Source organism: Alosa alosa, chromosome 3 (genome assembly GCF_017589495.1).
Source record: "Alosa alosa isolate M-15738 ecotype Scorff River chromosome 3, AALO_Geno_1.1, whole genome shotgun sequence".
Lineage (NCBI taxonomy): Eukaryota > Metazoa > Chordata > Actinopteri > Clupeiformes > Clupeidae > Alosa > Alosa alosa.
In genome coordinates, this window is record NC_063191.1 from 30,055,534 (window position 1) to 30,070,293 (window position 14,760).

Here is a 14,760-nt window from a genome sequence, read left to right on the forward strand (position 1 = left end):
GGAGTTTATTGTTTATTGTCAGCCATTATCGGCTTGCTGGATGATTCTGAAGTTTTGAAGTGCATCTGTAACCAGTTCCATTGATATGTTTTGCAACAATAAGGTTGCAAAGGTCTTGGGAGAGCTCTTTGCCTTTACCCATCATGAAATGTTTCTTGTGTGACACCTTGGTAATAAAAACCCTTTTTATAGCCCACCAGTATGTACTAACCCATCTTATATCAATTTGCACAGACAAGAGGGACAATTTCTCTAACTACTTATAGATTCCAGTTTGTTCCTTGTCATTCCTCGCCTTTGTGTACTGCTTTTTCTTAGTGTGTTCAATACTTTTTCCCTGTGCCATTCCACTTTTTTACTCATAACACTACTTTTAGACATTAATGTTTGGATTTTTATATATGTGTGGATTACCTAAGTTAATACTAATGTCCGGTGAAAATTTCATGCGAATAGCCTCAGTGGAAGTATACTTACTGAAAAAAAATGTTCAATAAAAAGTGTTCAATACTTATTTTCTCTGCTGTATCATGTCCAAGTTTCTTGTTTAGTTCACTTAATTAACATATTTAGTGATTTACTGATTATTATGCTTTATGGTGTCCCTAACAGTCATGTTTCTCATCTTGTCTTAGGCTATGCAACAACCTAACAAGACTGTTGCAGTCAATTTTGCCTATTATTCTGAATTTAGGACAGGGTCTGTGCAATCCTAACTTAGGATTGATTGTGCTTAATAGACTGGGTTGTTGAAATGTAGTTTGTGATTTAATTGACATATAAATGTATGTCCGGTATTCTGAAATATTAACAGACATGTTGTCCGGTCCAAAAGTCAAGTGTAGCCTTTTGCACAGAATATGCAGACACCGCGTCCACAACAGCGCCTTCAACATAATCATATTACGGAAAGTGGTGATACTTCATCTTAACAACGATTTGTCAAAAGCGTTCATGTATCTCTTCTCTTTGTTTTAGGGTGTGGGGAAGAATAAGATTGTTGACCGTTTTTTACATCTGATGAACCGGCCAAGAGAATACCTGCAACTTCATAGGTAAAAAAAGAACCCTAGCACACCAGCCACATTTTGATGACCTGTACTTTTGATTATGTTTTCATCATCAATGATGCATTGGGATGAATTTCTGAAAGTTTTATTTTGTAAAAAAATAATTTGACTTTTAGTTTTTCAGACTGTGAAAAGCATTGGTAGGCTGTTATTTTCAGAGTGTTCAGGATGATGTATTGTAGAAGGGTCATTCATTAACGCAGGGGTCTCAAACTCAAATGAGCTGGGGGCCACTTCTGCCAACGTCATCTGATTGGAGTGCCACGTCAGTGTTAAAGAATAATACAAAAAAGAATGGGTATTTCTAATACTACACAAAACTGCAAACAGAAAGTGCAAGTCTTTTTATCTCTTTTTAGACACCTGTGCTAGCAACCTTAGCTTATAGAAAAAATAATGATAAAATAAATATTAATACAAATTATAAAAACAAACAAAAAGCATAAAAACAGGTATGTGTGTTTCACACCAGATAAAAATATTTTCCTCTCATAACTTATTTAAACAAACTTTAGGTGGCAGGGTTAAGAAAACAACACCACTGGATTTTGACATCAAAATTTCAAAAGACTTGAAAGTGGTCAGAGATAAAGTCTGTAAATGTAAAAATCTTTGAGTATAAAGAAAAGTTTATGAAGGGGGTAAATTTACCCATCTAATTTGCCACTGGATGGCAAGCACCTCAAATGATGTACCTTTCAGTATACTGGATGTTGCACATATTTGAGTAGGTTTACTTTCTTTTTGTCATATTAGGTACCCACATAACTAATTAACAGGAAAACAGTAGACCTAAGATGTAAACCAACAATAGTAAACTATTACTAGCCTATAACCACAAGCCGTTATTATAGGCCTGCAATAAAGTAGCCTGGTCAAATCAGTTCCTATCGTGGGTGACTTTGTAGTTCTTCAGAGCCCTATTTTTACTACCCCTGCTGTCTATCATCACGATTGCCACTGCCACCTCCAGGTATATTGGGCACAGGGTCGAAATAAGCATGGTATGCCTGGACACTATTGTATACACGCAAAGACGCACCTCCATCACAGATGCACCGTGACTGTCACTGTTATAATCTCCAAAATGCAGATATTCTCCTTCAGAATCAGAATAGGTGAGTAACATAGCCAACCCAAGACTTTATAACACCACACGTGAACGTTTTTTCAACATTTGGTGTAGGCCTATTTCTGCTTCAATGTATGCAAAACTATGGCCTGCATCGCTTCCGCGTCATTACAAACAAATGCACGTCTTGTGTTTCTCGCGTGAATCGAAGCTCTGGATGTCTAGCAACTAGTGGAGGAGAGTCAAAATGGGATTTGTCACTGTACTTGGATCTATCGTCTATTTTAATCAGTGTTGTTGTTTGTCGCAATTAAAAATACCCTCAAGGGCCGAATTACATTATTATTTTGACATTAGGTCGCGGGTCGGAATTGGGCCTGAATTGGCCCGCGGGCCGGTAGTTTGAGACCCCAGCTTTAATGATTTGTAAGCAATCATGAAATGTGTGTGTCTATAGATATTTAAAAGACAAGCCACTGCCAGGGGTTTCTTTAAGATGCAATACATACATAATTGATGGCTAGCAATCAAGAATGTCATCTGAAAAATTTTCAGAACCAATTGTACTGTAGCTTAATAGGCTATTGCTTCTGACTACAAATATATGTAGCTGTACAGATAAATATTCGGGGGTAATTGTTAAGTTTGGTAAATATGAGGGTATTCTTACAACACCAACTTCCTCACCATAGTGGTAGTGTTGTGTGTTATCCAGAGGCGAAAGCAGTGTTTAAGACTAATGAAGTATATTAGGTCCCCTGCAGCACTTCAAAAGTAGCCCAGAGCAGTGAAAGTTGTTTGAAAGTCACATGTTCCCATGGCCTGGCTACTATATAGCACAAATAGTTAAGAATCACCCATGAGATTCTTTCCATCAGTGATTCTGCAGACATATTCACATCAAATGGAAAAGGAAGTGGAAAACACTGTAGATGAAAATAAAAAAGAATTGGGTCACCATACTAATTTAGTGTCTATTGAGACCTAAGTGAAAACCCCTCTGAGAAATGTAAAGAAGGTTTTTTAGACATGCTTTGGGGCACTGTTCTTAATTGTCTTTTTTTATATTTATGTATATATAGAGACACAACAGTGCAGACCTTAACCCTGCAGCCCTCAGTACGAGATGGGATCATTGTATATGAAGACTCACCTTTGGTCAGTATCATGAGTGATATATTGCTCTGCTCTGTCAAATCACATGCACACACACAAAACATTCTGCAAGTATTTACAATTTACCTTTTACCTTTAAGTATTTGGCATAGACCAGAAATAGGAAAACTATCCTGCAATAGCTTATGTTCACAGGCATTGTCATAGAACATTCAGTGGCCTCCACAATTATTTGCACCCTATCAGACACTCTAATGGGACCATACTCAAACTTTTATTTCAGAAGTGGAGCACCACATATTTTTAGAATTAGGCCTACAGCAGCAAAATTAAGTAGGCCTATCCTGTATTTTGCTATGTATAGCACAAGCAGTAAAGAATCATCCATGTGATTCTGCAGAGACATATTCACATCAAATAGCCAGAAATAAAGTGGAAAACGCTGTAGATGAAAATAAAAAATAATTGTACATAGCTGATACTTTTCCTGCACTTGAAATGAAAGAAAAAATAAATATCTTGTAGGATAATAAAGCCTGGGCTAGTCACCTACTGACATACTTGAAACATACTTGATACTTGCATAACTGTAAAAGGTGGTGTTGGGTGGGTTGAACGTCCCATGTACCCTCGCTACTTCCCTGATATTTTCAAAGGAGTAGCTGATTTTTAATAACAAGTCAAGTGTGAGTGAGAATGAGAAAGGGCATTTGGCTTATGTGTCTTAATATTTATATCTCTGTGAAACAGAAAGTTGTGGATTATTCTGAGGGATTTGTCAGGATAAATTAATTCAATTAAATCAGTCATTTATTTGAAATTATTTGGAGTGATTTCAGTGATTTTTTAATAATCCTTTTTACTCATCTTTGTCAGAGGTGCCAAATATTGTGGAAGCCACTGTAGGTGTATATTACATTTTGGGGCTAGGCAGAGAAAGAAATGGGAAAAGTCATTAATGAATCTTTGCTTTTCTAAAACGGATAGTTCCGATCCTTGATTGTGATTGTGATCTCCGCTAGCACGTCGTGCCTAACAACGCCCCTTAGCTGTTGTAGAATCAGTGTAACCTACGGCCTCCCGGGGCTTATTGCTTAAGTAACTACACCCATCTGGGAGCAGCAGGTTAAAAAACACTCCCTTTGGAAAATATTTTTTATGGCCTTTCAACACAATTACAGTGTTTACAATACTTCTATTTGTCTGAAGAGAACCTCACCACACTACCACAGAAATGTCATTCTATTTTGTACATTGTCAGTGGTGAAAACAGAGTTTGTTTTTTTGATGTGTGCCTTTGCCCTTTGCAGTTGCATTGTAAGACAATTTGGTGTTAATGCGAACAACTGTCTTGCTCAAAAACTGCACCAATAAAAGTCATTATGCTCTCAAACAACTGTTTGAACCTGTTAGTTTCTGGAAATAGACCTTAGGTTGTTTTTGCTCCGGAACATTCCTTTAAGGCTTTCAAAGTGCCAATAAAGCACAATAAAGCCTGTGACAAACTTGACCATGGAGTGTATTTTGACACTGGAATAGATGGACCCTGATGAACCATGAAGGTTTTACATGAATAATACAATACAATCCTAATTTCTCCCCTCTTCACCTGTGTATTTGTGTATGAAGGTAAAAGCAGTAAAAATGGGACATATCTTGGTCATTGATGAAGCCGACAAAGCCCCTACTAATGTCACATGTATACTGAAGACCCTTGTAGAGGATGGAGAGATGATTCTGGCAGATGGAAGGAGGATTGTGTCAGGTACAGCTCTCATAGACATAGTTTAAATAGGAATGATTTGGGGCCCGAGCACTGGAGGGCTGTGGCCTGCACCGAAGGTGTAAAGGCCCATTCACACCAAGAACGATAACTATAACTATAACCATAACGATAAAAGCGTTCACACTGAACAACGATAAACAAAGTCTCTCATTGTGTTAATAAATGTGAGGGCTAAAATTCGATGGGTTCTGATTGGCTATTAGCATTTTATCGTTGTGAAAATCGCTGTGAAAGTGATCCCCAACGATATCGTTCTTCATGTCGTTATCGTTATAGCCCCTTGCGTTGGCCGTGAGGCCCCTTTGAAAATCAGAGGTTTACAGGCCACGGTGGCCTTGGTGCCCCCTTCTTTCAATATTCTGCTTTGCGTCCTACTAATAGCGATTTTTATTTAGCCTGTGGCCTGTCAAAATAATCTTAGCATTCACAGCGCCAAATTAATTTAGTCATTTACGCAGTGGAGAAAGTGGCAGCGCAAGAAAAAGAAAGTCGTCCAAATTCACCCATTCTCATGTTGAACTACTGCGCCAAAGTAGCCTATTCATCACACAGACACCACATATCACATGAAAGAGCTTTTTCTCAGCTTTTAAAGCGATGTTAGCCGATAATTGCTGTGTTGAGCGGTTCAAGAGAAAAGTAAATAATATAATTCAATTTAATCATACATTCTACTGAAGGTGTTATATCCCATGATCTCCATACCCATTCATCTCGGTTGTAATACTTTTCTGAACCCTTCTTTTAACACCACGACAACCCATATATCAGAATAAACAGGAGACCTTACGAACACAAAGGTAAAGCAGTCCCCTGTACAGTTAGCCGTTCCAGAGTAATCCAGTTTTTTGAATTTGCAGTAAAGTTCGACATACATGGATGTCTCCAAATTTGTGCTTTAAGTTTTACAATGTGTTTAAATTGTTCCACATAATTTCATAACGGGCCAAATACAAAATAAATGTTACAAATATCGCCTATATATTGGTAAATCAGAGGACAGCTGACTAAGAGTTTGTAAAAGTAGCCTTAATGATCACAAAATGCTAAGCATGCATCTAGGCTATTTGAGTTTCTTAAAGCTGAGCTGTGCTTAAATTGTTCAATACATGATTTCATAACAGGCCAAATATAAAATAAATGTTATATATAGCCTAGATATCTGTAAATATTAGATAGTCAGATGATTTACAGTTCTATGTAATATGTCATGTTTTCATTTCATGTTTTTGTAATGTTTCATACAGTGATGCAGGTCTACTGCAGTGAATAGGCTAAATGCAACTTTGATAATTTTTAAAGCCTACTACTAATAGTTAACTTTGGCCTTGGTGCCCTGACATGTGGCCTTTGTGCCCCCCACCAAATATGCCCAACTGAAGGCCAAGTGGCCTTGCCCCCAAAATGGTGAAATTCCAAGCCTGGTTATCGTTATCGTTATCGTTATCGTTTTTGGTGTGAATGGGCCTTAAAGCCTATTGTTTCTGTTGCTATTGTTTCGGTTTATTATGAATATTATCATTACACTGCAAAAAAATAAAATCTAACCAAGTGTTATTAATCTTATATTAAGATCAAAAAATCTATTTGGTATTGTTTTTAGTATGAAGAGACTTACCAAGTACTCTCTCAAAAGATCATTTTGATTTGATTTAAGAAGACTTTAACTTATTTTAAGGAGTCTTATGAAGACAAATTTACTCAACGCTCTGGCAGACAAATTTGCTTGTTTTTAGGACAAATTTGCTGAACACACTGGCAGACAAATGTGCTTGTTTTCAGGATGAGACGTCTTAAAAGAAGTCAAGCTCTATTTAAATTAAGTCAAATGATTTTACGAGAAAGTGCTAGGTACGTCTCTTCATACTAAAAACAGTACCAAATACTTTTTGATCTTGATATAAGATTAATAACACTTGGTTAGATTTTATTAGATAAGCAGTTTTGCAGTGTACTCTTCATTCTTTATTATTTATCTGGATCCCCATTAGCTTCCATAAAGTGGTTGCTAATCTTCCTGGGGTACGCACAGTGGAAGATTACACTCAGGTAAAAACAGATAATACAGAAATGGTACATTACAGTAGGTGCAATGAATGAAGGGATGAATGAAAAGTCTGGTTCCAAAACGCTATAATTCAATTTTTAAAAACATTAATGTCATTTAATTGTGTATCTCAGGCAATATCAATAATTTTGCAGTTGTGTTGTTTTGATTGAGTAAAGATAAATCAAATAGCAATAACACAATTACAGTTCCACTGAAATTACCTGGTAAACAACATTTAAAAAAAAAAAATATGACAATGAAGGATATAGCATTTTGGAACCAAACTCTTCAAAAATACAAAAAATAAAATAATAAAACAAAGGACAAGAGAAATGAACAATTTAACAGTTGGGCAGAATCAAACCAATGCAACTTTCACAAAAGAGCTACAACATTAACGTTACAGTAACATAACTATATTGAATCAATATCAAACTCTGAATTCTTGAATCTATCTATCTATCTATCTATCTATCTATCTATCTATCTATCTATCTATATCACAATAGGCTAAACACTGTTATGAACTCATATCCATCCTGCTTAATCTACAGTCAGGATAAATCCAATTAAATGATATAGCCTACAGTGGGCAGTGCTTCGACTTGGCCAGCTTCACTCGCGGTCCGCGCGTGGGATCACGCGGTATCACGCGACTTTAATTTGTATTTTCCCAGTGTGACGCTGCAACAACCCAAACAACCGGTAGATGGCTCAAGTGAGCAGGGTGTCTCGTAAAAAGAAATGGAGCCTGGAAAACCCTACACAGACTTCACTACAAACTTTAGCAGACTGGTTTAGAAATAATTTAATAGCCGGAAATATGCCTGCCCTGCCCTAATAAAGAAATATTTGGTTAACTGCGAGTGAATCCCGTTTGCAGCTGTAGAAGAAACGCAGGACAAATTAAACATTCTGGTTTTCTCCGAGTGCAACGATGATAGACAGACATCATTTGGACAAAATATAGAGCATATTAACCTCCGTTGCTCAGCCAAATGCCTTCCTGTTACGTCCTGTTATCCGCGGAGTTACAGGCGATAAATGATTTTTTTGATGGTCACAAGTTTACTTCATTAGCGGTTTATTTTTTTGATTATTAAAGAGTGTTTTTCATTTAAAGGTTTGACTTTGTGCTTATTCAGTAGAGCATTTAGTGCTCTTCCCAATCCCAGACGTTCACATTGCATGTTTGTTTGTAATGGATGCAACCGCGAGATACGCCATAGGCGCCGATACCGTGGATGCTCCGTCTCTCGGGCACCCACTGAAAACATCGAGCACCCACGTGTGACAGCTTACAGTCCCGGCTAAATTTACATTCATTTAAAATCAAACATCGCAGTTTATGTTAAATTCAGCATCTCTCATAATGTGATTGGATATGTTGCTGTCAATTCCCTACTTCATACTAACCACCAATGAGAGCGTCTCTCGTATGAAAATTCCTGACACTTCCCACCTGAAGAATTAACGCAAGGCTTTGTCCGGTCTTCAGCCCCGAATGTTTAAAATGTATATAGCCCTGAATATCATTTTAAAAGTAGTCTGACAAAGCTTATTGTTTTGTGACACAGCTAAACACTGGTACCTCATAGAACGTCTTTAACATAGCCTAGGTGGTCGCAACTCACAAAAGTAAGCAGATAGAAAGAACTCACGCAAATCTAGCCTACAACACGCAGACAGCTTAATGCGCGGGAGAGAGCGCGTCTGTGTGCTTTATTATTGTTGCCTTCTGATGGTATCTTGCTAATTCACTGAACTGCATTAGGTGACACAAATGGTATTGCCTTTATCTTATAACTCCTTGTCTGAGCGACTACCAGGCCTATGGTTTTTAAAAGTCAGATGTTCCCTGACAAAGACATTCGAAAATTAAGAATGTTTATTGACTTGAAAACTACACTAATTTTTGCAAACTCCCTTCATTCAACCCTTGAAGACATCGCGGTCTGGTGCGCTATGTAGATCGTTTCTCGTACCATTTAATTTCTCAGAATTTAGGTCTACTAGGCCTACAATAACGTCATCACCAAATACATCTTTTATTTTTAGTTGATCAACCACAAAGAGTAGCATAGGCCTACTGTGCACAATGCACTGACTACTGTAGCAGCCCAACGTAACCAGTTGTTGTAGATGAGAGGCAACCCCTTGTTTCAGATAGCCTGGACAACATGTTACCTGGGTGTTGCCTACATTATTAATTAATGGTAGCCTACAATAGTTAATTGATTCGCTAACATATTAGTTGGCTCAAAGAGTAGGAAATCAGGATGGAGAGAGTCACGCTGCGTGTGTTGCTTTTCTTGGGGATCAATCCAGTTTAATGATAGTTTTCAAAACATATATTTTTTTACATGTCTTTTGTCCGAGTGGCTGTAATGTAGCCGAGCCATGGCGATGAAAAAGCGACTTCAAACCGCCTAAAACAACTTGTTTGTGAATGTCTGACAACTGCTGCAGCGCGTACGCCGCAAAGGAAACCAGTAGGTGGAGAAACCAGAATGCACACAACACCAGAACGATTTTAAGGCTATTTACTCAAGATAGGCTACTCAATGGTGCTATTTCACACGCATTATAGCGACCCCCACTCATCGGGGTTAGTGGAAGGTGTTAATAGACGATTTGCGTAGCCTACAGTGGACTAGGGCTGTCAAAATTGCTCAAAAATGACGTTCGAATATCCCCTCTAAAATAAACACATGTATTCGAATATATTGGAATATCTAGGCTATATTATTTGCGCATTATGTCAGTGATGCGCATCATGTCATCTGTTTTTAACTTTTTGTATGGTTATTGCTTGACAGGGGGGATCCCAAGCAGCTTTCAGCCATAAGGCATTTCCTAATTCACCTGACACTGATATTCAAAATGTTGAAACTATTTCGGCATAGCCTATAAGCAGTTTAATTAAATGTAATGTTAGTTGTAAACAAACGGGCTACTTGGTGAGGCTTGGCCTCACAGATGCGCTCGTGCCTTAAATGGCAATACAAATCTTCACGATAGGCCTATTAACTGACCGCCCGATTCACGTTGGCTGGGGGCAGGGGGGGCATCAGACATTTGTTCCCAAGGGTCTATGAATTGTTAACCCGGCCCTGCCCCCAACTAACGCAACTTTCCACCTCTGAGATAGCTGAAAAGAAGTCTAGAGGACTCCTAACTCACTAGACCTACTTACTGTAGGCTGCGCAAACCACAAGCCTGCATTCGAGGCAGGCCTTCTGTTGAAGAATTTTATATAAATCCTGCGCTAACAGTAATCCTCCTACCCCCCGCTACCACAGCTGTGGATAGTGTGGCATGCTCACGCTTTATGTCTCCTTCTTGCAAACTAGGCCTATAGCCCAACCATTTACGTCTTCAAAAAATAACAACTTGCCAGATATGTCTTCATAAATTTGGGCTTCATTCAGCATTTTGTTCTTCCACTGCCTGCTGCATCCTTTCTGTTTGTATTGTTTAGAAAATGTTTGACGTCTTGAGTTAATGCATTAAACATTGTTTGCTGGTAACCAGCCACAAATAGCCTACAGATTCTTGCGTGCGTTCTCTCCAAAATGTGCCTGTTCTGTAGGCTATCCAAGTGCATAATTCTGCGGCATAAAGCAGATGTATTTGTGTATTGTACAGAAAAATAAAAATAACCTGTCAAGCAGTCAATTGACTACATTGCAGTCAATAAGTAGTGCAAATTATGAAACCAAAACGTGGGTCATAGTTGTCTAAGCCTCTGCTGTGAGGCCAAACCCATGAACAAAGACGCATTGATATCTGCAATAGTTTTTTTTTTTGGTGAAACAAGCTCACAGCCGAACAAGTCATACTGAAGGGAGAGGCAACTGGCATGTGATCTCCCCACGGGCCAATGGATGTACACGTTTTCTCCTGTGTCTACGATATTTAATCCAGTGTTTTGTCAAGTTGCAAAATGCTATTCGTTTTAACGAATTTTTATGATAGTATGAAGTACTTTTTGTATAGGGTACTATCTTAATTGCTTTATACTCAATACTTGACCAATGGCTGCATCTGTCTATTGAAAGTGAGAATGTGGCATGTGATATACTGTGTAGGCTATAAAATAAACAGATTGCTAATGGACTACAAGCTGATCTGGGGGGCGTTTCCCGTACAACTACGGAGGTTAGCTTTTTAGTAACAGGATGCATCGTTCAACTAACCAACATGTAAGTTACACGACTGTTTCCCAAAACTGTCGATTACATAGTACTGTAAGTTTGGACCATGATCGCTTCCAAACTTCAGTAGTCTGGACTAAGGTGGTTAATGACGCTTAGTAGCACGTGAACGGGCATCTGCACATACTTCTGTGGCGATTGCGTTAAGGCCGGCAGATGACAGCCGCCGCTGCACAGCAGTTACCAGTCCCCGTCCAAGAGTTCGAATCTGGGTTAAGACGTTGACAACAATATTGACATCGTTGTTTACCTAAGTTTATCTTTGTGTAGATCATATTATCAAAATCAGAATCAGCCTTCTTGGCTTGGTTTTATGTAAACTAACAAGGACCCCCATGAAAATCAAAGGCTACATATTCTCAGCTGACTCGGTCAAAAGTGCGCACCACCTTATTATTATCTGCAAGTGTGTGACTTTTTACTTACGTGCACATGGCTGCAAATTGACTTTTTAATTTATGTATTTTCTGCCTTGGGCATTTTAAAATATGGATTTATGGTGGTTAGAAGTGTAAATATCAATTAGAAACCTAAATATATTCATAATTATTAATTTGCAAACAAATAACTGGCGCCAGTGACGCTTTGACATGAAGATCCCTGAACTATGCTTCTAGCATTCTACCACAGGTCGAGGGGTGTAGTTGTAACTACACAACTTTACGATAGTGGTTACTGGCGCTCGTTGCTACTATGGTTTTGGGAAACACTAACGTAATGGAACGATGCATTGACTATGTAAGTTGCAAATATGAATGTAATTCTCCGGCATAAAGCAGATGTATTTGTTTATTGTACAGAAAAATAAAAATGACATGTCAAGCAGTCAATTGACTACATTGCAGTCAAAAAGTTTTACGAATTTACTAAACCAAAACGTGGGTCATAGTTGTCTAAGCCTCTATTATGTAGCCTGTTAAAAACGCCGCCAGATAGTATTAAATCGGCAACAACATTGTTTTTCTGCAGAAGCCTACCCAAGGCTACAGATTAATTCTGAACAGTTATTTCTCTACTGGCTCAATTATCACACCACTGTTTTGATTTTATGTAGTTCGCTAACCCCAACACTGACAATAATGAAGACAGCAAATTTCGATTTTCAAGTTACCACCGTGTAGTCAAGCCTTAAGCCATACCCAAGTAGCCTAAATCGAGGTAATGTTTAATTATGCATGATTTATTTTGTTATTGAATTCGTAGGCTGGGATTACTCTCGGCAACAATTATGTTTAATGGTAGATCCTGCTTTTTCAGAAGGGACCGCAGGCAGAGCGATGTACAGTGGTAGAGCGACGCACAGTGGCTGAAATGCGTGAATGAAGTGGTCATTTGAAAGCGATGCCCACTGTACGTCTACTTTAGGCTTGCCTGCATTATTAAATGACAGTTTAATAATGAAGATTTGTAGATTACGTTTAATTCAAGTGTTTCAATCATCCCAGCTCTCCCATATGGTTGGCTAGTGGTGTCTCATTTTCAAGGAGAATATCTTCACCTCTATGTCTTGCCACTCCGTTTCGAGGGACAAGGGCTAGGGGTAAGATTACTTGAACATTCCACACTATCCACAGCTGTGGTATCGGGGGCAGGAGGATTACTGTTAGCGCAGGTTTTACATAAAATTCTTCAACAGAAGGCCTGCCTCGAATGCAGGCTTGCCCAAAATAAAGGCCTGTGGTTTGCGCAGCCTACAGTACAGTGGGTCCCCGTTAAGTTTGGACGGGTTCCTTCATGAATCACGCACCCCATTTTCTCAGCAGAAATGGCACAAACTGCAGTTGACACAAACAACCACAAGGTGTCACTTGGGTGCCACTACTATTTTGATGCGACTGACTTACTGCTTCCATGACGAAAGGGCAACGGGAACTTAAATTGATCACGGTAGTTTAAGCTTACACTTGACAAAACATTCTAATATGAAAATGTAGATGCAATTGTTGTAAAATGGTGCAGCTCCTTTAAGAAAGCACCGTGTGCAGGGATGGAGAGAGAGAAAAGCGAGAGGGATAGGCCTACAGTATGTGTGTTAGAACTTAGCGTGTGGAAAAAAGTGCGTGCTGTTGAGACTGGAGCGAGTCATATTCAAAATAATGCAAAAAAGCAATTATCCTCATTCATTGCAACCAAAGCATGCCTGCTTGCCGCCGGGTTCAAACGAAAAATATATCAAAGCACCTTTTATGCTTGAATGTAGCACGAAAAAATGTTTAAACAGCTGGACAAATGATTTAGCTAATTGATTATATAACCTGTACACCAGCAATTGTTGAACATTTACCTGTACAAAATACATTGACAGTAGCCCAGCCTAACAGCATGTTGTAGGCCTACTGTAGAAATTTCACTTAAATTGCAACCGCAACATGCCTGCTTGCCAACATTCAAACGACAACGAAAAAGATAATAAAACAACAAGAGGGTTGAGTCTGAATGACACTGAGTTTTTAGACACTGAGTGTTTTGTAGTTAAGAAATATTTTCGCGATAAAAAATGGTCATTCTTCAATCTCCTTCACTGATGCTGGAAAAGGCTTAACGTCCCAAAACAACGATCAATGATCATCAAATTTCTCTCTCACATTGCTCCTCATAACCATCTATAAAAAAGTGTTTTTTCTTTTCTTTTTTGAGCACATCCCAATCCCAGGACATAATGCACTGGACCTTATAATAGGCTCGAGATATAATTCCAAAGGGGCAGATAGGGGCCACTGCACTTAAAACTTAAAAAAGATGAAGCTTTCCAACTTTGAAATTGCGATCAGTGACTGGCATCGGGTGAACGAAGCTTTTCGGGTTGAACAGGCTATTAAAAACTATTTGGCGCACCTCCATGTCACATGAGAGACTGGGCTCTCCATTCTATGAAAAGACGTTAGGCTACCTGCAAACTGGCCTATGATTTCATTGCTGAGTTTGCGCAAAAGCAAGAAAATGTTTTTTTTCCGAAGTTAGGATATGGCGAAGTCAGTGTCATTTATTTGTCCAATGTTAGCCTATAGATACAGACCAGTACATCTTATCAATAGTTTGAATGTCGTGTGTGTTTCTGCTCATTGACAAATACCGTTCAGCACAATGATTCATGCCCAATTAATTCCCCCTGTTAAAGTGTTCGCCTTTGTTACACTATTTGGTTTCGTGATGTAGCCTATGATAAACACCATATGGCAAAATATGTGACTCAACTAATGTTATAGGCTATACAATTGAATTTCCCCTCTTAAAGGCAAGCTGGTGTAGCTTATTAGACTAGGCTACTATTAAAATACACCGACGGTAGCCTTGGCTATGTGTAAAGTAAGCTATCGCATGATTGCCGTTTTGTGACATTAAGCTTTTTCACGTTAAGCCCCCCTCCCCCATCCCCTTCTTTCACAAGCAGTGGGGAAGCGCGGGGCACAAAGTAACACTTTTTTGGTAGACAAAGGAGGGTTCTCCGC

General features: G+C 38.7%; 1 protein-coding gene across 1 annotated transcript in view; it reads left to right on the plus strand.

The window, feature by feature from the left end:
* The window catches only part of vwa8 (von Willebrand factor A domain containing 8), a 210,269-nt gene that overhangs the window by 85,237 nt on the left and 110,272 nt on the right, over nt 1–14,760 (plus strand). Inside the window, exons 21-23 of the mRNA XM_048239952.1 lie at nt 979–1,055; nt 3,225–3,300; nt 4,888–5,023. Of these exons, the coding sequence (XP_048095909.1) occupies nt 979–1,055; nt 3,225–3,300; nt 4,888–5,023 (289 nt within the window). The remainder of the gene's footprint in view (nt 1–978; nt 1,056–3,224; nt 3,301–4,887; nt 5,024–14,760) is intronic.